This window comes from Patiria miniata, unplaced genomic scaffold (genome assembly GCF_015706575.1).
Source record: "Patiria miniata isolate m_02_andy unplaced genomic scaffold, ASM1570657v1 HiC_scaffold_9, whole genome shotgun sequence".
Classification (NCBI taxonomy): Eukaryota; Metazoa; Echinodermata; class Asteroidea; order Valvatida; family Asterinidae; genus Patiria; species Patiria miniata.
In genome coordinates, this window is record NW_024037076.1 from 26912483 (window position 1) to 26939631 (window position 27149).

General features: G+C 41.3%; 2 protein-coding genes across 3 annotated transcripts; one reads left to right on the forward strand and one right to left on the reverse strand.

Moving 5' to 3' along the window:
• The first annotated feature begins 1215 nt into the window (after positions 1-1215).
• Positions 1216-19736, forward strand: LOC119721083 (HEAT repeat-containing protein 4-like). 2 transcript variants are annotated; one of them, XM_038190974.1, is made up of 14 exons: positions 1216-1321; positions 4031-5059; positions 5441-5584; positions 6657-6886; positions 7789-7900; positions 9297-9470; positions 10177-10355; positions 11133-11147; positions 12107-12406; positions 13078-13261; positions 14592-14777; positions 15946-16135; positions 17925-18126; positions 18848-19736. In XM_038190974.1, exons 2-14 carry the CDS (start codon positions 4081-4083, stop codon positions 19631-19633), a joined length of 3681 nt encoding a protein of 1226 aa, XP_038046902.1. In that variant the 5' UTR covers positions 1216-1321; positions 4031-4080; the 3' UTR covers positions 19634-19736. The 2 variants fall into 2 exon arrangements, with proteins under 2 accessions (XP_038046902.1, XP_038046903.1); XM_038190975.1 differs by lacking the exon at positions 11133-11147.
• Positions 19737-19914: 178 nt separating this feature from the next.
• LOC119721085 (39S ribosomal protein L35, mitochondrial-like) lies at positions 19915-24480 on the reverse strand. The gene is made up of 4 exons (XM_038190978.1): positions 24374-24480; positions 23314-23560; positions 22068-22199; positions 19915-21510 (listed from the first exon to the last, which is right to left on the reverse strand). Exons 1-4 carry the CDS (start codon positions 24471-24473, stop codon positions 21255-21257), a joined length of 735 nt encoding a protein of 244 aa, XP_038046906.1. The 5' UTR covers positions 24474-24480; the 3' UTR covers positions 19915-21254.
• Between the last annotated feature and the right edge of the window lie 2669 nt (positions 24481-27149).

A 27149-nucleotide genomic window follows, 5' to 3' on the forward strand; every position in this document is an offset into this window, starting at 1 on the left:
TTTGTAATGCCTAGGGGGTCAAAGTTACAGCACTCAATGCCACACGCTGGCCAGTTTGTTACCTTGGTATGAGAAGTTTACAAGCCTAAAACATGACATATTGCTTGTCAGTTTGTCAGCTAGTTTGGAGCAGGGAATGTAGGGAGCTGTTTTGTTATGTCTTTGGCTGGTACATGTACATCATGGTGAGCCTGCAAACTTATGATTAAACATACTCTAATTAAGTTTTTCTTTTTTATTTGTCTAAAATTTGTTCTAAAGATTGGATAATTCCTTCCAAATTTCGTCCCAATTGATAACTTTAAAATTTCATTTAAACAAGTGAAACATTTTGGAAAAATGTCCATGTGGTGGCCACTTACATTGGCCTGTAACCCTTTTTTAGGAGTTTATTCATGTTTGCTTAATTGATTATATAGGCCTATTTATTTATTTATTTTATTAGGCCTAATTATTTATTTATTTATTTATTTTTTTTGGGGGGGGGGGGGACCAAGCCCTTACAGCTCATCGTGCTGAGATGCTCTTTGGTCTTCTTGAGCTGCTTGCTCAGCATCTCCAGTTCCTCTCGTTCCTTCTGGTAGTGCTGGTCCTGCTCCACGCGAAGCATATCGAAAACTGTCCAACTAAAAGTTAAAAGGGATTGTCACGGATTCATTAAGGCTGGAGAAGTTTAACTGCAATTAGGCTAGTATTAATTAAAAAGAAAAAATATAAATCAGCCTAGGCAAAATATGTCTTCCAAGCCCAATGCCTTTTTAGCCTATATCTTCATTGATTTTGGCACTGGCTGAAGACAGCAACCATTAAGAAATTAGGCCTAGTGACATCCTGAATTTATTGTGAAAAATGAAACTTCTCGAACTTTGTACATTTGTAAAAGTTTGTTTCGGTTCATCGAACTCTCCGAGTGTTCAGCTTGTCATGCTTGTTGAAGACCGCAAACTTTATTGTTAAATAAGGAAAATAAATTGGAAGGATATCTTACTCGTGTTTGTTGTTTTAGAGCTGTACCACGTGGTCCTGAAGTGAAAAACGAATTTACATTTATTCATTCAACAAAATGTAACGACGACGACGTGGTCCGGTGACACTCAATTATCCTTTGCTGTTTGCAAGTTTTGGAGTTTACTTTTTGCAAGGAACTATGGGAAGGCTAGTGCAAAGTACTTGTGCATGAACTGCACGTTCTAAATTAATTTGTCGACATGGTAACAGTCAACATGGCGGACTGCAGAGGCCACGACTGAAAAATAGCGGCCTAATTTAACGTTCGTGTTTACACGGTATGGCAACATTTCGGCAAGGTTACACAAAGAAGGTGATAATTGATGTTCATTATTTAGACTTGAAGAAATTTAATGATAAACTCAATTATAATTTAGGCCTACAGCATGCGATGAGAAGTTATTTTTTTCGAAGTGGCTATCGTTACGGCACTCGTTGTTTAGCGCCCTCTACGATATTTTTTTGATACGCACGCAGGTATATAATTATTTGTTTCCCCATGTTTTATCGAGCAGTGCGTCAGCTCAGCCGATAGGGGGTAGGATTTTGCACCGTGAGGTTGCGGGTTCGAATCTCAGTTTTGCACTCGACTTTTTTTCCTTTTCTAACCTGAGGCTTTGGAGGATTTTTTTTAAAAGGGAAATAAAGTCCGAATTTCATAAAGTTCAAATTCACTTTTTTCCTTCTAATTTTATATTTTCTTGTCATGTTTTTTTATAAAAGTTGCCAGGTTGCAGTCTACCGTAACGATAGAAAATGGGAAATGCGTTACGGCTGCCGTAACAATAGCCACTGCGTATTTTTTTTGTTACTAACAAAATGCCGTTAACCGGTAATGATATTACATTATTAAGCCCTAATGGCGCTTCTCGATTTTGTATCGCAGCGTAAATTCCGTGTGCCTACCCCTCGTTGGAGATGCATCCAAACTACCAAGTTAGGTTTAAAGTTAATATATCTGCAATTATAGATCATTTATTTAATGTTTCCCAAATCCGAATGTTCATTTGATTTTTTTTTTAAATTACTGTAATGTCGACCCCCTAATTCGCAGTCCTATTTCTACACACTCACCTTCAATTTGTGTGTAGCAACGTGCGCGCATGGCAAGTGTTACCTGCGCAGATTTTGGAGGATCGAGGAATCGAGGATATGTTAAAACAGAATCAACAAGTATAGTCGGACTCCCTATTATCGCGGCATCCCTATTATCGCGGCATGGGAAATTTCTCTTTTTACAGTGTCAAAACTCCTTCAAGTGGCGATTTTTATCCAGTTCACCAGTCATCAAGGATTTTCTACCGAAATGTATAAAAAGGACGATTAAAAAATGTTGTGTCTTTCGGGACTTTTAACGATTTTAATAAATATTAACGTTTTCCAAAACTTGCAAAATTTTCCCTCACCGTGTCTGCTAAAAGGTACCGTTTATATTTTAACATAAATCTTTAATTGCGCTCTGTCCATGAAAGTTCCATTGTCTGGTTCCCATTCTTCAGCTGCAAATGTAAAATGAAGTCGAACGACGATATTTGCAGCGCGAAATCGTAACAACTTTTACGGGATCAAAATAAGCACCGCGCGTTAGCGAAAATAAAACGGCACACCGTGTAAAGTGAATGGCGCCCTCAATCGCCGATCAGTAGACTTGCCTCAGGGATTTGTGTTCTCCTTTCGGGGGAAGGGCAGGGTCTTAAGAAATCATCCTGCAGACATTTTGTCTTTAATCAACTTGAACGTTACAGGGAAAATATCAGACTTTATTCAGGGGGTGTTTTGGTCAAAGATAAACTATGAACAAAAAAGTTGGGATTATTATAAAAACCACTTCCCGCATACCGCGATAATAGGGAGTCCACCTCCGTTCGCAAACGCCGCGCATGTCTATTTTCACCGTCGGATTTTTTTATATTAATTTAAAAAGGAAGAGTTATACTACACATAAGACAGGACAATTCTGGAAGGTTAGTGGGCAATCTCTATTCCGAACGAGAAACGTGATAAGTACCGCGATAATACGGCGTTCCATACTAGGTACTAGCGACTACTAATAATACTTATGTAGCCGTGTTTAAGGGTCTGTGCGAGCGGTCATACTAAACAGCGTCAACACAGCGTCAACACACTCCAAAGCGTCAACACAGCGTCAACACAGCGTCAACACATCCAAAATGCATTAAAATTTACAAAAGCAGTATGTAACCCATACAGTATGGACAGAAACAAGATTTGTGCTTAAAATCAATAGGTTAAACGTCTGAAAATCGCGATTTTTAGTTCAAGAAAATTGGCTCTCCGTGCCGCTCCGAAATCGGCTGCCGAACACCCGCCATGTTGCCTCAGTGGCAGCGCAGACCATACCATTATTCTAAAGGGTGATAGCGTTGTACAATAAACCAACAGAGAGGGACGCGGCCGGGGTCGCCAGTGTTAAAAATATCTGCAAAGACCAAAACATAAACACAACTCACAAAATAAAGATCTACCACTCCTCCGATCCTTAGTCCTCACACAGATCTGGTATCCCTCTGTCTAGTCTGCAGCAAGGCGCCCTCTGTTGTTTATGACAAGATAATGTCATTACCTACACACCCCTACTTGAAATGGTGTAGTCCAAGCTTTGTGCGAAGTCAAGATGGCGGACAACGGCCGTGCAAGTTAAGGTCATTTTTTTCGCGTGAAAATACGATATTTTTAACAACGAAATGGAAACTCAATCCAATGGAAATTCTCTTTTATTGTATGTTTCACAATTATATGCCCTTTTTGTCAATTCAGAATGTGTTTTGGATGTGTTGACGGTGTGTTGACGCTTCTGTCATGTGTTGACGCTGTGTTGACGCTGTGTTGACGCTGTTTAGTGCGACCCCTGTGCGAGTAGTAATATATCTTGCTTCAAAACATGCTGTGCTTGAACCAGGCTGCAACTTAATTCAAAATAGTAATCATTAAGAAGTGCAATATTATATCATGACCACTTTGTTCTGTAAGTGTAACATACTTTTGTGCCTTTCCCTTTCAGATCCGTTTAAATTAAGGCCAAATCTTTGAAGTTTTGATATCAAAACAACCATGGCCATGGACCGGATGCCTCAACACCCTGAGCTTTTCCCTTGTGGGGACAGAATCAAAGTTCCCCAAGTTGGTGCCGATGCGAGTAACTTCAAGGGGAAGTTCAGCTTGGCAGACTTGAGGCCAACCCCCTACTTCAGTCAGCGACAGAATATGCTGAGAAGAGACTACCTCCAGAAAATCAGCTCAGATCTCCTGTTCAGCGAGGACGTCGTGAAAACCCATGCGGCGCACACGTTACCCTACGACAGAGAATCTATCCGAGAGGCGTATGACTACTCCGACATTGTCCAGAGAGAGAAGAAGCGTTTTGTTGGACCCGTGGGCAGGTACAACCCGAGGACCACCAATCAGCACTTGCCCTGCCACATCAAGAAACGCTCACATCATCGACTGGAGCCAATCAGAAAGCAGAAGCTCAAGCCCATCGGGGCGGCCGCGAACGAGGAGGACAAGGAGACGGTGAAAACAGACTCCGACTCCAGACTGGGTCCCAAATCTCCGGCTTTCCTCACCGAAGACCCCATGATCGAAGCCTCTGCCGAAGAGGCTAATGCCACGCAGGCCCGGACCAAGTACTCCCAGAACTGGGATGAGCACTTGCTGATGCATCTGAGCAAGAACACGGCTCGCTGGATCGTGGGGGAGCAGACGTCCGAAGGCCCGCAGAAGGACAAGCTGCATCGATTGCTGGTTGATATGTACGGGGAGCCCTCGGGTCACTTGGACACCCTTATCCATGATGAGGTCAGTGTCAGCGACATGAGCGTCAGCAGGGAGACAGTCCTGACTGGGTCTAAGACTGGCTCGAAGCAGTCCACAGGCCAGCAGCAGCAGCAGGAAGACGCCACCACCGCAGCTGGCAAAGATGAGAGGGGGCAAGTGGAAGACGATGTCAACTCCAGATCCCTGGCGGCATTCTATCGCCAGCCGGATGCCGTCCGACGGCAGCAGAAACAGTTGGCGAAAGAAGTGGCAGGTTAATAACAGTACTGCGCTTTTAGTCCCGAAATGGTGTTAATTGTTTTGTTTTTTTAAATTACACTTCGTATCATCCACAAAATGTATCGATTGTTGCTGAAATCAAGTGTGAAAAAAAGACGAAGTATTAATCATACATTGTACCTTAAGAACATAGTGTTACATGTAGCATTTCATTGAGAAGTAAAATTCTTTAATTTGTAAGAAAAGCCATAAATTCAGATTGAGAACAAGCAAGATTAGAGCTAACGATTAAATATTCACTGATGAGAATTCTTGGACTGGCTCATCTGATTTTTTTTTCTTCACTTTATTAGATTTAAAGGAGAATAAAAAAAGTTTGACTTTTAACCATTGTCTTTCCGCTTTTGCACTGAAGGATCCCTCAACAGCACAGCCAGGGAAATTAAGGTGACTCGGAAGAAACCTAAGCCGCCTCCAACTCTGAAGGATGTGATGAATCCGGCAGTGGGCGACACGATTCACGACACTCAGAACCAGTTTGAGCAGGAATGGCTTTCCGGTGAGATCATTTGTTCATCTAAATTGATAAGAGATTTTACACAATATCCTTATTTTCTACCTTCCTATTTTGTAGTTGCCAGCTTCGTATGACTTCGTAATGTTACTCCCTAGCTTGTGACCGAGGTGAAGAGACAGTTACATAGATACTACTTCGTAACTTTCCAAATAAATGTAGCTTGTGCAAAACCACAAGTGTGATCCAAAAACTCTTTTTGTACTAGTTAAAATCAACTACATTTATCATTGTCAATGGTTTCTGCTATTTTTTGCAAGGTTTCATGGTCGTTGCTGTCGAATGATGCATCAATACGTAAAGTTCACTTGTCTATCACTGGGTGAATAATAAGCACGGTTACTGCCCACAAATTTAGATATAGTAAAATGGAAGTTAACAACGTCTTTAACTCATGCATATTCTCAAAAATAAACCGTCTTCATCAGCACACCATATAGTAGGCTGTAACTCTGCTGTTAAGTATTTTGTGCCCTGGACAAGCTGTTCACGTTGTTAAACTTTCAGGGAATTTTCCAGAATCAGCTGACACTTTCGTATCTCACACACCAATTTTGAATTCCTTCACTGGACTACACTGTACATGGACACGATTGTTCTTTGTCAGTGAGGAAAAAAATGAAAGCAACTTGCTTTATTAGTTGAGAATTCTAGAAAAAATGGTGGAAAAGATAAAGACAGACAGGCTAAATTGTTTTGCCGTAGCACCCCCCTCCCCCACCATCTTTAACTGGGGGTGAGATTTGTCAGGCTTTTTCCTTAATTCTAGGTTTTATTAAGAATCCCTTTGGAAATCTGTCATTTGTGAGATGTTACCGTAATGGTCTCTTTATCCATGAAGGTATGAAACAAAAGACAGGGGTATTCTAAGGTTTTGTTGTTGTTGCTAATACAAGCAACATTGTTCTACAGACCTCCGTGGCCCCAACCCTTTACCGATTATGTTGGTTTTTCATTTGCCCCCCCCCCCCCCCCCCATCTCAACCCTCCCCCATCCTCCATCTCAACCATGTCTTAAAAAGTCACCTTAACGCTTCCTCAACATCTCCAAATACAGGTGCCCAACAGGTGCTCCATCATGACACCTCCCGTCTCTTGCTGGACACGGGCAACCTGTACCAGATCACCAGGCAGGAAGACTTCCCCCAGGACCCGGCCTCCTGGAGCGGGGAAGGAGCGTCAGAGAAAACTAAGCAGAAAGGGAAGGCACCGGGCCCGACGGAGGCGGCCACTCAGAAGGGCCACAGGGGGTACAAGAAATGGAGCCAGTTGCCCCAGGCAATTCAGGTATATATACAAGCTAACTGCTTCTCAAAGAAAGGCACATACTCTGTCCCAGTTTAAACATCTGTGCAATTAATGACTGTCTTTTATTTGATATTTTAAGACTTGTTTTATCATTGACTTTAAATTTGCCTGTTATCTGATTAACTTTGTAATGTGCTTAATTGTTTTATTTTAATGACGTCTCATTCTGTTTGTTTTTTACTTTACTTCTTTGAATTGTGGGGCATTTTATTCATTTATTTTGTTTTAAAGTGGGTGTGTTTTATATTGGTCATATTATGTTTTTACTTTACACTGCTGTGTGTTTGCATCTCTCCTGCAAATTTTGTTATTTCATTTATTTGCTGCTCTATTGTTTTAATATGTTAATGTTTGTCATAATGTTTTGTTGGATTTTGTTTTATTTTTTATTGCATATAAGTTATTAATTTAGCATGCTGTTACCTTTTATTGCTTTTTATTGCTTTATCCATTTGCTTAAACAGTTAACATTAATTTATGTTTATATTTTAATAACTGTATTTGTTTTAAATATTTCTTTATTTAATTGTTTTATAGTTTATAGTTTGTTTTTTGGGGGTTTTTTATATAATTTTTTTAATACAGGGCCCTCAAGGAAAGCAGTTTCTTTTAAACTGAGGAGGCCACCCTGTTTAAATAAGACTGCAAATAAAATAAATAAATGAAATAAAAAAATCTTGCTCAGCATAAAGATTATTTGCTGAGCAAAAATAGGTCACCAACTCAATAAGTTTGCTTAAGCCCAAAAAGTTTGTAAAGCACGAACAAATTTAGTAAAAAAGGTTAACAGCCAAAATTGCGAATTTGATCATCATAGATAAGTGGTAAATAAAAGATAACATTTTGTATTTCTGATTTACTTTTAACTGTACTTGATTTAGGGTGATGTCTCACTGACCATCCACGAAGCAGGCTATGACCCTGAGGCACACAGGGAACCAGACCCATCAGAGATGAGGCAACACAAGCAGAACCCGGCTTTGGTCAAACTTGGTAAGATTCCTCAAAGCAGTGGCGTGCCTAAGGTACTTTTTTGAAGTCCTTATTTTCTGGAGGGGTACTCAGTGCAATAAGGCCACATAAAGTTCTGCTTCCGATTACATGCCTTTCACAAAAGGGTCAATTGGTCGGAAAATCTGTTTACTTTAATTGTCTCATTTTTTGTGCCGATTGAATGGAGTATATATATTATGTGCATTTTGGGTCTGATTAATTTTCATTTCTCTATCAAACTGACCCTCAAAAGAGATAAAACCTTACCTTAAGTAATGTGAAAATATATTTCAGGTCGACGATTCTTAAAGATAACGGAGAATTTAAGTTGCGCACACCACTGTGCAAAACGTAATTCGTGATGACCACTGGCCGTATATCGCGTAGTATCACAGCGTGCATGACTGCACTGTCTAGCGCGTGGGCAGCGACCCGAGTGCTGCCAGCAGTAGAAAATTTCGCAGAAACTCGCTACGCTGTAGCGCTTCAGGTACGAGTGGTATAACCTCGAAATAAATACATTAATGCGGAAAACATAAACACAGAAAAGAGAGATCCTGTTCTTTCTCTGTCGATGTTTGTTTGGCATTTTTACGATGTGAAGTACTCAAGTAGGACCTGTTACGCTTTGTCGGCCAATGATTGGTTCAGGTCTTTAACTTTGGCATTTTAGCACACTGCGGGAACCAGTCTAACATTGCAACATGCATATGACGCATGTGCTTTCACCATCACCACGAAGCCTTGCTGATCGCATCGGGGGAAAAACAACAATGGAGGTTTCCTCAGAAATATTACCAGCGTATTTGACGTAAAAAGGTTGTTGAGAAACGTTTTTGTGGAAACAGAAAGTACTTGGTACTTGGTTGGTTCTTCTTCTAAGGACTTCCACAAAGGAGTATAACTAGGAGGCCAGAAACACCGGGGCAAACCCCTTCTCTTAGCGATAAGTGTTACTGGGTTCTTTTACGTGCGTTAGGCCTTATACAACCCACGTGACCTCCGGCTTAACGTCCCATCCGAAGGACGAAGCAATAATGGTTAAGTGCCTTGCTTGAGGGCACAAGTGTCCGGGCCCGGGCTCGAACCCACGCTTCTGTTGCCTCTGAAACACCAGAGCATGAGTCCGGTGCTCTTAATAACCGCTAGGCCATGACACTCCATAGTACAACATGATTAAACAAAAAACAAATTGTTTAACGTGATGATAAAATTAGGGTAGATCAGGTAACCGGAAGCAGAATGTTTATTGGGGGGGGGGGGGGCGGCTAATGCATTGTAGCCAATTTTGAGGTGTATGCTGTTGTTCCACAGGGGAGTAGACCTCATGCGCCTTCATTGTTACTGAATTAAAAACAGCCCTGATTTTTTTTCCCCTTTCTTTTGTAACACGTAGTTGATGAGTGGAGAACCAAATGGCACCTTGGCAACAAGTGGTATGACAGCTCCATCGATGATCTTGTGCGTGACATGTCGGACATACATGAACATGTCCGACTGCAGGCCATAGCGACTATTGCCAAGGCAGCTACCTACCGGCCACCAGCCGAACCCGGGGTACCAATCAAAAGTAAGCAATACTACATCCGGTGAATCCAAGAAAGGCTGGGGACTTTTTTATGTAACAAAACATTGAACTACATTTTAATTGAAAAAATAATAAAATTACTGCAAACTGCTCACTGACTGGACAGACCTGAAATATACAAATCAAAAAGTTAGAGAGGCCTGATATATTTCGTCTTTTGCCTCTGAAGAAGTCTTTGCTAAAGACGACATATATCTGGCCTCTCTAACTTTTTGACTTCTTTATTTAAATTACTATTTTATTTTTCAATAAAAAAATCTGTGATTCCCCTTTCTTATTAATGATTTTTCTCTTGAATTTTGTAGGGAAATACACAAGGCCATTGGGAAAGTTGATCACTAAAATCGTTTCAATGGGCTAGTAAATATTTTGAACCATATGACGTAAATGATTCTGAATTCATGTGTCAAAAGTTGACTGGGCAACCCCCAACATAGGGACTCGAGTTGAGTCGAGTCATTTGCTCGCAGTGACTCGATTCAAGTCGAGTCATTTGCCCTTAGGGAGTCAAGTCGAGTCACCAAAAATTGTGACTCGAGTGGGACTCAAGTCGAGTCATTGACTCGAGTCATTACAACTCTGCCCCCCCCCCCCCCCCCCCCCCGCCCACCAATTACAACTTTGCCCCCCCACCCATATGAAAGAGAAAGCTTATATTCAGAGTGTGTCTTCCAAACGTCTCTTTCAGGTTCATTTGCCAAGAAGGCCCTGGCCGCCATCAACCAGCGCAAGAACACCAGCGACTCGGAGGGTGTGCTCCCCGACGCCCTCCTGCAGTGCGTGGAGAAGGTCCTGGGGGACACCAGCAGGAGAGTCCAGGTCACTGCAGCCATTGCTCTGTACACACTCAACAAACCCAACGAGGAGGTGAGTATCAAAGCTGGCTATTTTCTTTATTCTGACTTTAAATGAAGCCGAGTTGTAAACAAGAGTCCACCCCCAACTTCAGGGCCAGAAAGTTGGTCCAGTTTACCTGGCATGTAGTCTGTTTTTAGAGAAAGTAGTTTTTTATTAAGGACACAGAAAAAAATAGTTCTGCTTCCGGTTACCCTACCTACCCTATTTTGACAGCCCCTACCCTAATATTTGGTAGGGAAAATGAGGAAGAAAACCTGAAAGTCATCAATTTCTACCTTTTACCCTTGACTACACATGCAGACATCTCCATATGATTGTACACACACAAAAATGCCCACAAAAACACAATTCCCTACCTATGTACCCTATTTTCAAATGCCATGTAATCGGAAGCAGAATTTTGATATATTTTGGGGCCTAATACACAATATCGTATGGTTCGACATTATTTAAAACCAGGTGGCAGGCTCTGGAGACAAACTGACGTGAGGTTTTAAACTGCTCACATTGGCTTAATATGCCAAAAGTGACACAATTTCACTTCAATGATGGTTTTCCTGATGGTTTTGTCAAACACCCCCCCCCCCCCCCCCAACTCACAAACATGGCGGGGAACGGAAGAAAGAAAGGGAAAGCGTTGCATGCCTCAAACGACGAAATATTCGGGACAAAGTTAGATTCCTGGAATCTAAATATTACCATTATTTGAAATATTGTAATTATTATTACAAATAGTTATATTTTTTAAATGTCAATTCGTTCCGATTTCTGCGTGCTCTTGGATAGCCATCTAATGTTGAGGTTAGTAATCAGAACAACCATTTGATCAAATTTGTGGTCAAATATGTTGAGCACCTAATCTTAAAATGCACTCTTCATTTACTGACAATTTTAAATTTGTATTGGTTTTGCACTGTCCCAATAAGCTGCACCTAACAATTCTGCACTGCATAACAAAACAAATATAGTCCTGTCAAAAGTTTCTAATTTTTGTTAAACACTGGGTTTGTGTACTTATTGGCACTAAATAATTTACACCAGTCTTATATAACTATTAAAATGGCAATAAATTCAGTTTTCACCATTGTCGGAAAGCAACACGCACCCGCACAAAGAAAATATCCACTGTTCTTGCGCCATTTTTTAATGTTATTTTCCCAAATCTTAATATTGTTTTTCTTGTTTTGCACTTTGGTCTTGCCAGTAATTCTATTGTGTTTATCTGCTCATTGAGAAGGATGGCAGTTGGTGACTGTATTATGATGAACTAATCACTTAAGGATTAAAATGATTTTACTAGAATTGAATGCTCAGCACTGCTCAGTTATCACCCATTATTTAATAATGTAAAACTGCAAAGAATTCTGAATTATGTAACAGTGGCTTTTATTTAAAACTTTTGCTTTTCTAAAAATTCTGCAGATTTGAGATGACTCATGGAAACAAAGCAAACCTTTTGAAATAAAAAGGATTTCCGAAAATCCTCCCTGTTCATTTTGGAAAAGCTAATATACATAGCTTTAAATGATGCTTTGATTTGTCTTACAAGTCACTGTGTGACAAAGTAACTTCCCCATACAATTCTTTGCATTTGTTTGCTTTGTACATTTGATATTATGTTGTTTGCTATTATTTCTTTTGACCAACTCTCACAGAAATATCCCCCAGCAGTTTTTGAGGGCACAACCTGAATTCAGAATGTTCTTGTACGAAAGCAGTCAAATATAGTTGAAAATTGTGTAAATTGTCCCACCTTACAGGCCAGGAGGATCCTGAACGACGTCATGCGTGCGGGCAGCGAGCCAGAGCGCTGGGCGGCAGCCCAGTGCCTGGCCCACGCCGGGGTCTGTGACTCCTACGTCGTCAGCGAGCTGATCCAGCAACTCCTGGCCAGCGAGGATGCCATCAAGAACGAGCGCTGCGTCAGCCTGCTGGCCAGGCTGAGCGCCAACTCCTCCGTGGTCCACTCCATGGTCGGGGAGCAGCTCAACAGCACCAGCTGGCGGCATCGGATCATTGCCTGCCGGGTCTTGCCACGGCTCAACGGGACCATCAACAAGGTTAGAGTCAGGAGTCAAGCATGAGTCCTTCACCAGTCCAGCAAAAGTCATTCACAGGTCAAATCATGAGTCAATCACAAGTGTAAACAAACATGTGTAGAATCTTTGGGCTTGACCCATGATATGACAGGGGACTGATTTGTGATGAAATTTTGGTCTGCATGGCGACAGCTTCCAATGGACATGTGATTTAAATTGGGACAGATGTTATTTAAGTTCTGGTCAGAGCTTAACCTTATTTGTCTAGCTTGTACACGTTCATAGATGTGTAATCGATTGCCAAAAAAATGCGGACTTACTAAATATGGCAAATTGGGGGCAGTATTTGAAAAGCCAGTTTCTTCCAACGCTGGTTGGCCGACCAGTGTTGGAAATTGATACAAAAATTCAACATGAAAATGACAGCACACCAGGTGCCATGATTTTACAAGATGCTTTAGACTGTCATTCATTAACAGTCCAGTAATGTATTTCATAATAATTTGGTAGATTTGTTTTTTGATGTTTGCAAAAATGTTGTACATTCCCTTTAACTCAAAACTAGCTCTGCCAATTTCTGACTTGTTTCATTGGCTGGTTTACAAATGTCACACAACCATCAAGCCCCCACAATAATCGTCCACTGTTCAGTCAACACCAGCAAACTAAACGGTGCAGTTTACTCCTACCAGGATATTACGCACAAGCTGAGCAACCTGATGTGGAACGACTGGCACCACGAGGTGCGCAAGGCGGCCGCGCAGACCATGGGCCGGACAGGCCATGGGAAGGAGGTCCACGACGACCTGCGAGACAGACTATTGGAGGGCAACGAACGCGACCGCATCGATGCTCTGAACAAGATTGCACACTTAGGTCAGGCTCAATTCTTTCATTTACCTCCCAGTTCCATCAAAATTAATGGATGATTTTGCAGGATGGAATTTGTTTTACCTTGTTAAAGGGAATAAACAACATTTGCTTTAGCTGTAATTTTCAGAGATGGATGGATTTAGGGGGTCAGTATTTTATAGCAAATATTGTTACTTGACTTGTTTGAAGTTTTGTGTTCGTAGATGCTGGAACAAAATCAAGAAAAACATTCATGTTCCCTGACCCCACTTAAGATGAAACAGAGCAATTTATAGACTTGTTTGAAGTTTTGTGTTTGTAGATGCTGGGGAAAAAAAACAAGAAAAACAATCAGGTTCCCTGACCCCACTTAAGACGAAACAGAGCAATTTATAGACGTCAGAGAATTGTATGGTCAGTAAACCAGTCTAGCTGGCTTGCACCCATTCATAGGCATGTAACCCATTGCAAACAAAATGCGGACTAACTAAATATGGTAAATTGGGGCCAGTATTTGAAAAAAGCCAGTTTTTTCCAATGCAGGTCAGCCGACCCGCATTGGAAATTGATGCAAAAATATCACTTTTCTTGAAAATGCCAACACACCTGGTGCCATGATTTTACAGGATGCATTAGACTGTCATTTACTAACAGTCCAGTAAGGTATTTCATAATAATTTGTTATAATTTTGTTTTTGTTGTTTGCAAATGTTGCATATATTCCCTTTAACAACTTAAATTGTAGAATAGATTCTCAAGCCTGTTTAACCTTTGAATTTAAAGGGAATATACATCATTTGCTTTTGCTGTAATTTTCAGAAATGGATGGAATTGGGGGGTTGTAAATATATAGCAATTATAGTTACACTGACTTTTTGAGGTTTTGGGTTCGAAAATGCTATAAAAACCAAGAAAAACGATCATTTTCCTGTAGTCTGGTTCCCTGACTCCATATAAGAAGAAACAGCAGTTTACATACATTGGGGAATTGTAAGGTCAGGGAACCAGTCTAGCTGTCTCGTACCCGTTCATAGGTTTGTAATCGATTGCAAACAAGTGGGATGGTCAATTGGGGCCAGTATTTGAAAAACAAGCCAGTTGTTTCCAACGCTCATCGGCCGATCAGCGTTGGAAATTGATACAAAAATACCACTTTTCTTGAAAATGACAGTATACCAGGTGCCATGATTTTACCGGATGCTTTACACTGTCATTCACTAACAGTCCAGCAAGGTATTTCAAAATGATTTGGTAGTTTTATTTTTTGATGTTTGCAAATGTTGTATTTTCCCTTTAAGGTAAAGTTTTCCTCAGGAAGTATTTTCCAACCTAATATCAAATAATATTTTCTCAGGTATCATGACGGCCCGCCTCCTACCGGCTTACCTGCAGTGCTTCAGCGATGCCTACATAGCGGTAAGGATTGCCGCAACCAACACGGCTAGTCTGCTGTCGCTGGAAGACCCCAAGGTCACCCAGAAACTGCTCTTCCTGACTCAGTTTGACAACAACTGGAAAGTCAAAGCCCATGCAGTCAAAGGTGATTTTTTTTCTCTCTGTTCTGGTAATTTTGGCCTTTTCCTTTAGTTTCAGGCTGTGTAACATGCAATTTTTGTTGTCATTGAGTTGACTGTGTTTAATGATGCATTAAGAGAAATAAGTTGTGTTCTAAAGTGTGCAGGGGTTCAATTCCAGCTGCTGGTCATATGTTGTGTCCTTGGGCAAGCCACTTCACCCCCAGCTGCCTCTCTCCACCCAGGGTCTATTATGTGATAGACCCTGGCGAAGCCGGCCATGGTCTATGATATATAAGCAGATTCGGCGATTAATTATGCAACTAGACTACATATGACCTCAAGAAACTGACCAATCAGCAGGCGCCTTCTATACACGCGTAATGCGAGCTCCCCGCATGCGTAAGCATCACGCCCACGATGAGTATAGCATTTTTGTACAGGTTGTTGTGTTACAAAAACGTGGCATCGAAATGGACCGATCAAACTCTTAGTCCAGATTTCGGAATGAAATGACGTCACGCATGCTTGGATATATCAGACGTTCTACAGAGATGGGCTCTGTGGAGAGCGGGTGATCAGACTACATTCCATCCTTGGGGGAAGAGAATATTTCTCAGTCATTTTATGCCACTGAAACCGGAGATTAACGCTGGCATGATGTCAGACTTTACTTATTTATTAAGGCAATATTAAGAGATATTATATGTTGTTTTTTTCCAAAATATGTCCACTTAAACCAGATGCTGGATGTGGCGTCTGTCAAAAAAAGTATCCGCTTTAACTTCAAATACCAAATACTTGACAAAATATTTTTCTTGCACTTTCACAATATGTAGTATATCTATTTGTAAGTGCTGTGTTAGTATATGGCTCCGCTTTCTGATCTGTATCACTGTACTTGTTTTACAAAACCCCCGAGGACAGACACACAAAGGGAGAACAACAGATCCGTTCAGTCCTCGGGAGTTGGGTCTTTTGTTTTGTCCTCTGTAGTAGGTTTGTGTGGTTAGTCTATGGGAGAGTGTTATAGTACAGGGACAAAGGAAAACACAAAGCATTGTCCTCGGGAGTATAGTAAAACAAGAGTGTGTGAGCTGTAAATAGTATCCAGGATATCCGGTTAACTGTAAAGAGTTCATTGAAGAATAATTCATCAAACGCTGCATCAATTCCCGTCCAATCAAAACCCAGCTCTCGGAGACATCGGCAAGAACAGCGAGCCAATCCAGGAGGCCGTTCTGTGGGCGGTGCGCTTTGAGTCGGAGCCCGGGGTGCGCGCCGAGGCCCTGCAGACGTTGGTCAAGCTGAAGATTGGCGGGAAGCACATCGCGGCCATGCTGCAGGACAAGCTACTGGTGGAACCCGACCAGCTCGTCAGAGTGTGAGTTTTTGTTTAATTCTTGCAGTTAGCAATTTGTATTTCCAAGTTTTTCTTCACGAACTTCTTAATTGCTCAGTAAGGAATATTTTGCTGGGGTCTACTGAGTTTATTGTACATCTTCAGTCATTCAAGCTTGTTTAATTTATACTGCTGATCAATTGCAATGGTATTAGCTATTTATGATGCATCTGTCAACGAACTATGGACTTTATCTAAAATTGATTTCAAGCCCATTTTATCAATTATTTCTTGCATTAGTTTTGTAGCTAACCTTAGAGGAGGCTTATCTCCTCATTAAGTTTTTGTACATAGTTTTAAGTGAAGGCCAATCGGGTAAATTATGTCGTAAATGCTTATATACATAGCTGCCAACTAGTACGATTTTTTCGTAATTATTACGAATTGTTTGTTAAATTACGAAAATACGATTTGCCACTAAAACATTACGAATTTCCCATTTTCTACCTAACGAAAAAAAAAATACTTGTAAAGTATCGTTTTTGACCGAAAACTTCTGGCGAAATGTCGCGATAATGAATGGACTGGTGACAAGTCTAATAAGAATGCAGTCAAGCCCCTGATAGACATCAATGCAGTGTGCGCAGTGGAGTACTTGAGGACCAGACTAAAACTATTTTTCAATGGTGTGTCATTTGTGTGCATCTCGTGGATGTGTGGTTGTGTTTACTGTATGTGAGTACTTTTCAGTGACGATCGTGAGCACATTTAGTCGCCTATTGCCGGGATGAGACCCATCAGTGCGAGATTTTAATCATGGAATTTAATAAGAGTATGGTTGGAATAATTGGTAATAGAGTTTGAGTTTGTCACAACGTCCAGAAAAAATAAATGAGCATGCGTTTGCAAGGTATGTTGGCGGGATATTTCTATTGCATACGGTGGCCCTAAATCATTGTGTGTAAAAACATGATACGAACTCGAAACTCCACATCGATTACTCCTAGAACTAGTATGAGGCTCCACGTAGGCATAGTTCTAGGAGTACACATCGATAGCATGCATCTCAAAAAAAATATGCACACATGTTATTGTTGTTATTATTTATTTGACTTCAACAAACAAATACAGACATTAAAATAAAATTAATTAAAAAAAAAAAAAAAACTTTTTTTTTTTTAATTATCTTTTGGCCTACAGTACATTATTATTCACAACAAGAAGGGTATGCACATGTATGTGTACATGTAAACCATGTACCTGTACTCGATGTTGGTAAAGCTTTTGATAAAACGAGAAGTTGAAAATGACCGCGCGGGTTGATTACTAATTGGGATTTTGAAAAGTTGGCAGCTATGTATATAGCTCTTTCCATCGTATCAACAATCTCAAAGCGCTTTACAATTATGCCCCTGTTCATCAGGCCACGAGACCACATGGCAGCCGATATCAGACCTCTACCCTCACAGATACCCATTCATACTCCTGGGTGGAGAGAGGCGATTGTAGTTAGTGTCTTGCCCAAGGACATAAACACCATGTTCCTGGCAGGGTTCGAACCACTCACACACCGAGTCAAACACTAACCACTGGACCATGGCATTCTAACATAGCTTTTTTAGTTTCCATACATGTTTATGCAATGGCCCTATTCATTTTAATTTCAAATAAAATTCCTTTAGAACCAGTGAATGACAAATTTGTACATAATGCCTAAGTTTTAAGTACAAATACTCAATTTTATGACCATGGCAATTTTTGCAGTTGAACTTTGAAAATCAGCGTAGAGACACACAGTAAATATTGAGGGTTTTCTCAAATCGACACACAGACAACTGGCAATTGCCCTGCAGTCCATGGGAGTCAGCCCCACGGGAGACATGGAGATGGTCCAGCAGATCAAGGACGAGGTGCGCAGGCTGTGCACGCGCTACAACATCGCTGCCAAGATCACCCAGAATGAGATGGAAGAGGGCCTGAACGAGCAGCGAGAGCGTTTCTTCAACGAGTCGCCCAGGACGCCAGACCCCAAGGTAACACGGAAAAGGAAAAAAAAGAAGAGCAAGTCAGTATAAATGTACAGGGATGTAGTCGAATGCATCTTAGGTCCCTGCAAGTCCATCACAAGTCCTCCAGTCCCAATTCAAATCACAAGCTATTGAAATGAGCTTTGACAAAGGCATTCCTTGTTCTTGTTCTTGTTCTTGTTCTTGTTCATCCACTGTTTCTTGCGACTGGAATTGTGAATGGACTTGTAATTTACCTGTGACTGAACTTGACTACATCTCGATAATATAGTGTCAATTTACTCACCTCACAACCGCCACTAGAAGTTTTAGCTTCCCCGACTTTTTGGACCAATATTACAAACAGGAATACATTAAATATTGTCCGCTTTGAGGAGCACCCCAGTCAATCAGATTGTGTCCAGCCCCGCCCCCTCCCTTTTTGATTTTGCGGCGCCTGGGTGACTGGAAAACAAAAATTGCTTTCCCGTGCTTTTGCCAAAATAACTCTTATAAAATATCATTTTATCCTGTCATAAAAAGTCCTGGCAGAATTGTTAAGTGAATTTTTCTGATTGAATTGGCTGTCTTTTCCCTGATTAAAACATCGGAATATATATGGCAATACTTGTTTTATTTCGAAAAAAAAAGGTGTTTAAATCCACAGTAACAGGTGATGTCTGAGGACTGGTTGTAAAATCTGCCTTGCTTTTATTTACGATTTCTGTTTCACTTTCATTTTTGACAGGCTAAGTCACGTAAGAATATCCCTCCTCGTTCCTCCATCTCCACCAAGCAGAGCCAGCGGAGCATCACCACCCCAAGTATTTTTGTGGATTCCGAGGCTGAGGAAAGCAAGACCAGCGATGATGAAGACTTCAGCCCCACCAAGCCCACCCCGGATATTGCCCTCCCGAGAACCCCCTCAGCTGGCCAGGACAGGGGGTCGCTACTCAGCCCCCTGGCGACATCCAAGACCCCCGGCAGTGCTTCCTCGAGAGGTCGCAGCCCCGTCGAGAAGCTGGAGAAGCTGATCGAGCTCTACGAGGGATCCTGCTCCGTCAAGGAGTACAAGGATTACGTGAGGCCAGAAGGAGAGGAGGAAGATGCGGACGTTGAGCAGGGCGGATCCAAAGATCCCGCGGTGAAACTGGAGACTATTGCCGAGAGCATCGAGGAAGAAATCCGTATCCTGCGGCAGGAGTCTGCCAATGCCAACCGCATCCCTGAGGAGCCAACTCCAGAACGACAGGAACAGGCGGCTTCCCGGAGTAGTCCGATTCAACAACAGCCTGGCATGACCCCAGACCCTAGCCCTGCAGGGGAATCACCGGTGCAGGTACCCGCATTGGACATCAACTCAAACCCTGTCGTCTGCGAAGATGAAGTTCACGTTGCGGTGGCTGATAAAGCAGCAGGCAAGGTGGAAGCTTTGGTCACTGGAGATCCAACAGAAAGGATGTCGGTTGAAATCTCCAATCAGACAGAATCCCAGGACACATTGCAGGGTCCAGATAGCCCCACTGATGATTAGCAAGAAAGCCGGGGAGGGGGGGGGGTATTTAAGGGGTTGAAAGATACATGGAGAAGTGAGGGAAGGTCAATCAACTTCATACTTCCGTTACACAGATGTAAAAAAAAAAGGAGGCGTCTATCTGTAACCAATAAGTGTACCTTATTCTTTAGGATGGCTTTAGCAGCTTCCAATACATGTACAGTACAATATACTACATTCAGGTTGAGATGTTTTGTATTTCAGTGTTAAAAAAATAATGTAAAGATTATGAAAAGAAGGAAAGACAATAAAACTGTAAATGAGTCATAGTTTTAATTTTTATTTATTACTAGAAATGTACAGATTGGATTTTAATTAAATGACAATCTTTGGAAAACATACGCTACACACTTGTAAATTGTGTCGTGCTGGTGTATTTTGTGTTTGTTGTTTCTGGTCAAAGCTTTATTGTTTTCTCATATCTTCGTTGTTTTACTTTTCCATGTTTTGCAATAAAAGGCTACCGTGTACTGGTTCACACACATACACAGTAGACAGATTGCCCAACAGTGTTCACAAAACCTGGGTGCACACAAAGAAATAAAACGTGCACGATAAAAAATGGCATTGAAGTGTGTTCACTTATGTAACTTTGCATTGGGGCAATGCCAGGGTTATGAAAGGCAGTGCCATGTCCTTAACACAACCAATTAACCATCATACGTAATGATTTAGAGAAATGATCCAAAACTCCTAGTCTGTAATCTCCTTGACCATTACTAGATAATGGATGAAATAGATTAGAAAAATACATTTTCAGGTTTATTCACTGAACTCGTAACCACTTCGTGCTAGTATTATTTTTGCCAAAAATTTAGATTTTCACTATTTGTACGATATTTCTTGCCGAAACCTTGTATGTTTCGATACTCTGGGGTGTGCAACGGAGCGTAAATTGTACAATAGACCGTGCACAGTGGCCAATTCGAGATTAACAAACAGTCCACCTCCACAGACTTCACGGACTGTGTGTGCGTACAAAAGACATGAGGGATTAGCGTGTTTAGATGTCACCCGGAGGCGAGTCGAGGCAATCTTGACGTTGTAACCCGTCAGCCGTGCCTGTGTATAAAAACAGCCAGTGCGCGTTATCATGTCCTTCGACATTAACTGGTTAAAAGCTCTGGTACGGACATTACATAGCGCTGGAATTACCCACTGGGGAAATGTAGATTTTAATGTAATTGAATAGCATTGTATTCTCCGTGCTGTCACACCTAAGTAATCTTGTGTGGGTTTTTTTCCTCAGAAGTTCTAGACAGCGGTGCTTACAAATAATAATAATAATGTATTAATGTATAGTTAATAATGTATTACTTTTTGAGAGCGTGTTGTTTTTTTGTCAATAAGCAAGGATTTCCAATAGTGATTTTGAGGATGCTCGTTTGCTTTATAAGCTTGGCATTCCGTGACATGGCCGCACACCGTAGCAACGTCCATGCAGTAAACACTAGGCATCCATTTTATAAAGCAAACATCAAAGTGTTCTGGAGATTGTAGTAAAGCATGGGTTCACAGTTAACTTAAATTTCACCAGGAAAGGGCAAACGTGCATTGAGCTACTATCTGTTCTAATTCAAAAGACAAACAGTTCCAGTTCTCATAAGTCCTTTCTTCTCTTCAGCGCATAATCCCCGGGGAAAAAATGCAGGCCCTTGTAGTTGCGGTCCTGGAAGGGTTCCAGGGGGTCGTCCGGGTAGTAGCGTCGCTGCTTCCAGGAGCTGGTGACCATCAGGTCCAGCTTCTTGCATTGGCTCCTGCTGCAGAAGACGTGCCACTTGGTGCGGCGTTTGCGCTCGGGGGTTTTCTTCCAGCGCTTCTTGTTGCGGCCAGCGATGGTTCGTAGCCACAGACCGCTGGAAGGGAGATTGAAATAAACCCTAGATAACTTGTTTGGAATTGTTTAACTTATGACGGAGGGATATCCCCAATATTTTTTGAAATATTGAAAAGCAACATTGATTGTTATAGGTTTGAGATTTTGGACACAATAGTTTCAGTTGTACTTGTAATTTTAGCTTTTCAGGTGTTAGCCTTCCAAGAAAGCCCTGTGAGTAGACTCAATTTTCACTATTAACACACAACTATGAACCAATAATCCAAACAATTTTTTTGTAAACTGGAGAAGCAAGCCAGGTACAATTTTTTGTTCCTATAATAAGATTGCTGACTAATATCTGTCATAAAATATGTGGGCTAAACAATAATAAGTCAGGAACCAGTCACAGAGTTTCTGGAGTGAAGTTTTGGATGAGAAGTTTTTGTTTTAGCTTAGCAAAGTTTGTCCACGCTTAGCGAAAATCTCTGCTTCACAGCTATATAAAATCCCCCCCCCCCTCCCAGTCTGGATCTTTCCTTGTGCTATTAGGTAAACCCCTGAAAACGTGGAGCAAGACTCAGCTGACAGACTTACTTGGAGAAGCGGTAGAAACGATCCGTGACGGCCTTGACTGTCTTCTTCTTGCCTTTGTTCCTGCTGAATCTTACCACCGTCCGACTGGGCTGATGCTGTTGGGGCAGCGCGGCACCAGGAGCTAACATTAATCTAATAGGGGAAGGGTGTAAAATACAAGGCTTAGTTTAATATCGAACTTGAATGTCTCATTTAGTTCCTACTTCCTAGTATGTTTTAGTAGGAATATTTGATGCAAATTAATACAGCGTGCAATTCTCGCCAGTTCACATTCACTTTTCACGTGACGTTTGGAACCAAACACTGACTGGTCTAATCACAGACTCCCAGGTTAGAATTAACCCAATTGTTATCTGTGTGATGGATTACATTGTACACAGAAGTTGAGGTCAAAATTTTGCATTTTATTATAGTCGTCGATTCTTAATATTTTCAATACATTGTAAATTATAACTTTTTTTTTCTTTTACAGAGTCCATCTACTGCCCTATCATCATCATCGTCGGGTTTTTAGGCCGTTGCCTAGTCTGTTCTGTGTTGGCCTGCTTTCTCCCTATGGCTCCTCTCCCTAATATACAACATTTGCTTTTGCTGTAATTTTCAGGAATGGATGGATTTGGGGGGGGGTCAGTATTTTATAGCAAATATTGTTACACTGACTTGTTTGAAGTTTTGTGTTCGTAGATGCTGGAAAAACCAAGAAAACAATCATGTTCCTGTAGTCTGGTTCCCTGACCCCACTTAAGATGAAACGGAACAATTTATGGACGTCAGGAATTGTAAGGTCAGGGAACCAGTCTAGCTGGCTTGTACCTGTTCATAGGTGTGTAATCGATTGCAAAAATGTCCTTATGATGTCGGTATACCTGTAAAATCTTGCAGATTGTTTGGGTCAACTTCCACGCTCTATTATCCTGAACCAATAAATCTTAATTTTTAAATCTTTGTTCCTTCATAAAAATCCAAACTTTTTTTTTTGCATCTGATAACATTGCTCTAATAGTTACACAATGCAAATCAGACAGTATAATGGCAGTGCTACATGCCAGTGCAGTGGAACATGCCGAATGGTCCATCTGCATGCTTCACGTTTTCCACAAAAAAACCCAACTTTTACAATCACCTTTGAAAGTCAAACTACAGTCCATAAAGGATTACTTCCTACGTTTTGGCTAACTCTGTGTGTAAAAACGAGCAGCAAATTATGAAGGGCCTAAGACGGTTTATAAGAAAGGTTTAAACAAACCTTTGAAGGAGGCCAGTCCTAAATGTCCCCCTATCACAACAGCTGCCTGTGAGTAATGAGTAGGACCTCGCTTGTGAAAACGGACCAGCCTGCAGTAATGATCTTCCTGGACTCAACAGAACTGTCGTTAATTCTGGCCTTGATTCATGGTAGAGTCCGGCATGCGCATTCCTGGATGGAGTGGCCGAAAGCCTGGTCGCTAATGATCTGGTGTTGATGTTGGTTCGGTTGCAACATATTCTTGTTGCTGAAAGAATAAAGATCACATATGAAGTTCAGATCAAAATGGTGAAAAGGCAGGCATTTTAGGGGCCAATGCAATGTCTTTTTTTTAATACAATCCTTGAAAATGCACCTTTGGGTCCCATTTTAACCATATTTTCAATTTTCATTTCGCCATTTTCTGGGTATTTCTGTGTTTTTTTTTAGTTTGTATGCTAATGCAAATTTCCATATTCATGAGCAAAAGTGTGATGTTCTGCAGGCCGAAATCTGTGTTACAGCTACTGCAGCACCAAAAGTCCCCCCCCCCCCCCCCCCCGGAAAGAATGTATTATCCTGACGCCACTTAGTGATTGAGTACAAAGCCTATGGAAAGTCTACTCCTAGAACTATGATACTCCGCGTGAGCGGAGCATCATAGTTCTAGGAGTAGGAGTATGGAAAGTCCAGACAAATTATTTCCTAACAAAATTAGAAAATGTTTCTCAGTCCCAGACTGGCATATTCATGTCTTTTCAACATTTTTGTAATGACTGACCTTGGCTTTGGCTTTAACATAAATGAAGAACAAAAAGAGGCATCAGGTTGCAACATTCCCCCCCCCCCCACCTCGACAGTCAATGTCGATGCAATAGCCATGCCATGGCGCTAGTGAACAGGTGAAAGGAAAAGCCTATGCCAAAATACATTGATTGCTCCTTTAGTCTCTTGACTTTCTTTTCCGTACTTCAAGCGTGTCTCAATGGGTTTTTTACGTTTAAGTTATTCTAGTAGCACAGAAGTATGCATAAACCAATTTTATAAATGTAAATATTGTCGATAATTGGAGAAAAAGTACCTGTTTTTTGAACGTAAGAAAAAACACTCCTCATGGGCGCCGCCATTTTGTAATCGCCTGTTCTACGGAGGCCTAGACTGGTAACTGTACTTATAAACATATCGTGTGGCGCGTGTATACGGAGCTTTTAAAGGGACATAGAGGGGAAAAAAATTGAAAACATCTTCGAACGAAACAAATCTGCGTTCGAACGAAAAAAATCTGCGTTCGAACGAAAAAAATCTGCGTTCGAACGAAAAAAATCTTCGTTCGAACGAAAAAAAATCTTCGTTCGAACGAAAAAAATCTGCGTTCGAACGAAAAAAATCTGCGTTCGAACGAAAAAAATCTGCGTTCGAACGAAAAAAATCTGCGTACTTGGGCTGCCAGCCGGAGACACAGACGCCATTGCTGACGACGTGGTTAATTTAAAAGTTAATTCCAAGAATTGGTTATATTTTACACCAATGGTGTCGTCATATATAGATAACGGGAAAAAAATCAAGATTAACACCGTTTGTGTCATATTTAACACTCCAGGTTTGGCAGTGTGGAATGTACATACAGAATGTAGTATTTGGTTTGGTGCTTGATCGAAATGAAAGAAACAAATATGGGATAAGATAAAAAAAAAAAAATATGGTTCTCATTAGGATTGAAACCCATGACTCTTTGCAAGGGCCGTCACAGCCTGTGTGGCAGGTAATTCTGTCCCCCGGTAAAAGTGTCCGGGGGGACAGAATTACCTAGGTAAAAGTGTCCTCCCTGGCCCGTTAATTCTGTCCCCCTCCAGGTAATTCTGTCCCCCAGGTTTTTTGTCCCCCTCTTTTGAAACCCAGAAGGTTATTGTTTTGATGAATTCACTCTACAAGGTATACATTTTGGACTTTTAGTCTGCCCTTCATGAATATAAAAAATATTTAATTTAGTCTATTAGATGATACGTGAACACAATATAGTTTCGATTCGGAGTACGGTGAAGTCTATCGCGATTCTATCGCGATAGGCCAACACAGCGGCGATGCATGGCGATGGCCCTCGCCGCATTGGTAGTATGATACAACGTCTCCTTGGATTGGTCTGTGTTCCCATCATAGCGCGTAACGAAATTTCCTATTGGACGAATTTCCATTGTAGAGGGAGACGCATATACACATGTTACATGTATAATCACTGCCTCAAATCTTGCAGCATGTACTGGCGCGTGCAACACGCTGCTGCTCTCATTACATACTGCATGGGGACACATTTACCAGGGGGACACTTTCACCGTTGGGCAGGGGGACATTTTTACCTGGAGGGGGACAAATTTACCTAGGTAAAAGTGTCCCCCCGGACACATTTACCGGGTCACGATCCGGTAAATGTGTCCGGGGGGACACATTTACCCGGGGGGACAGAATTACCTCTCACACCTGCACTATGAAATTAGAGAAGGAAAAAATCTGGTGGTAGTCCCCCTGGTCAGTGTTTTAACTGTGACATAACTGATTGAGTACCCCCCCCCCCCCCCCCCCAAGAAAAACAGGCCCCCAAGTGCCCCCTGCAAATTATACCCCAATTATGAAACTGGTCTTGGTTTGGAATCCCGATGATGAACAGGTGCTTTTCTCTCCCATGTTTAGTTCGATAGTGATTTGGCACCACAATATTTCTGGCCTTTCCTGCAAAGTAGGGTCCTGAAAGGGTCCTGTTATTGCACAAGTGTAAAAACCTTTAGCCAAACCACGAGTACTTTAAAGTAAACAGCAATGTCAATTTGCAAAAGCTTTAGGCTTTAAAATAAATACCAATTACAAACTCACAAAAAGTCACCGAAAACCAATGATTTAATTTCATGTTTATAAGACCGCTTTTCTTTATTTGCGAGTCTGTAAGGCTCATGCATAAAGAAAGCCCAAACAAACACGGCTTAAGCCATTAGTAGATATACTTAATTGTTCAAAACATCTTTCGGGAAAACAACGAAAAGTTTTGTTCGTTCGAACAAAGATTTTTTTCGTTCGAACGCAGATTTTTTTCGTTCGAACGAAGATTTTTTTTCGTTCGAACGCAGATTTTTTTCGTTCGAACGCAGATTTTTTTCGTTCGAACGAAAATTTTTTTCGTTCGAACGAAGATTTTTTTCTTTCTAACGAAGATGTTTTCAATTTTATTTTTCCTCTATGTCCCTTTAAAAGCTCCGTACGTGTACGCTTGAACAACTGAAGAAAACATTCAGAACAAAATTATGGTGAAAAGTATACACCACTTGGCGTGCTCCCCAACAGGGACTTTGGCGCGCACTTTCCGTTACTAGCACGTTGTCGTAAGTTGGTAAGGCTTGATCCCGTCTTAACTTATTCTTTAAAATGGGGCTTGCGGTCGCTGCCGACGTTAATTGAGCGTCATAGGGAGTAATAAACAACTGTCTTGATATTTTCTACACAAACCCCTGGTGTAGGGGGTCACTTTGCATAGAAATTTTAAAGATAATTAACCTTTACGACAATGTGTTAGTAATGTCGACATTTCCTCCCGAGTCCCGACTTTCTTCAAGTGGTTTCAGAGGCCTAAAATGTTCCCAAACCAGTTCTAAACGAGCTTCAAATTCATCCAGTTAAAATACTTTGAAGTTAAGACGGGAAGTCAATTTAACTGGTTGTCTGGAAATTGGGCGCAACGTACATCAGGCGGAGGGTTCACGCCTGACTTGGCGCAATTGAACAAATCTCAAGAATCCCTTCCCTTAAATTGCAAGATTTCGTACAGTTAAAAATTAGGATAAGGCCTAGTTTCACTCTCATTTGAAGGGTTC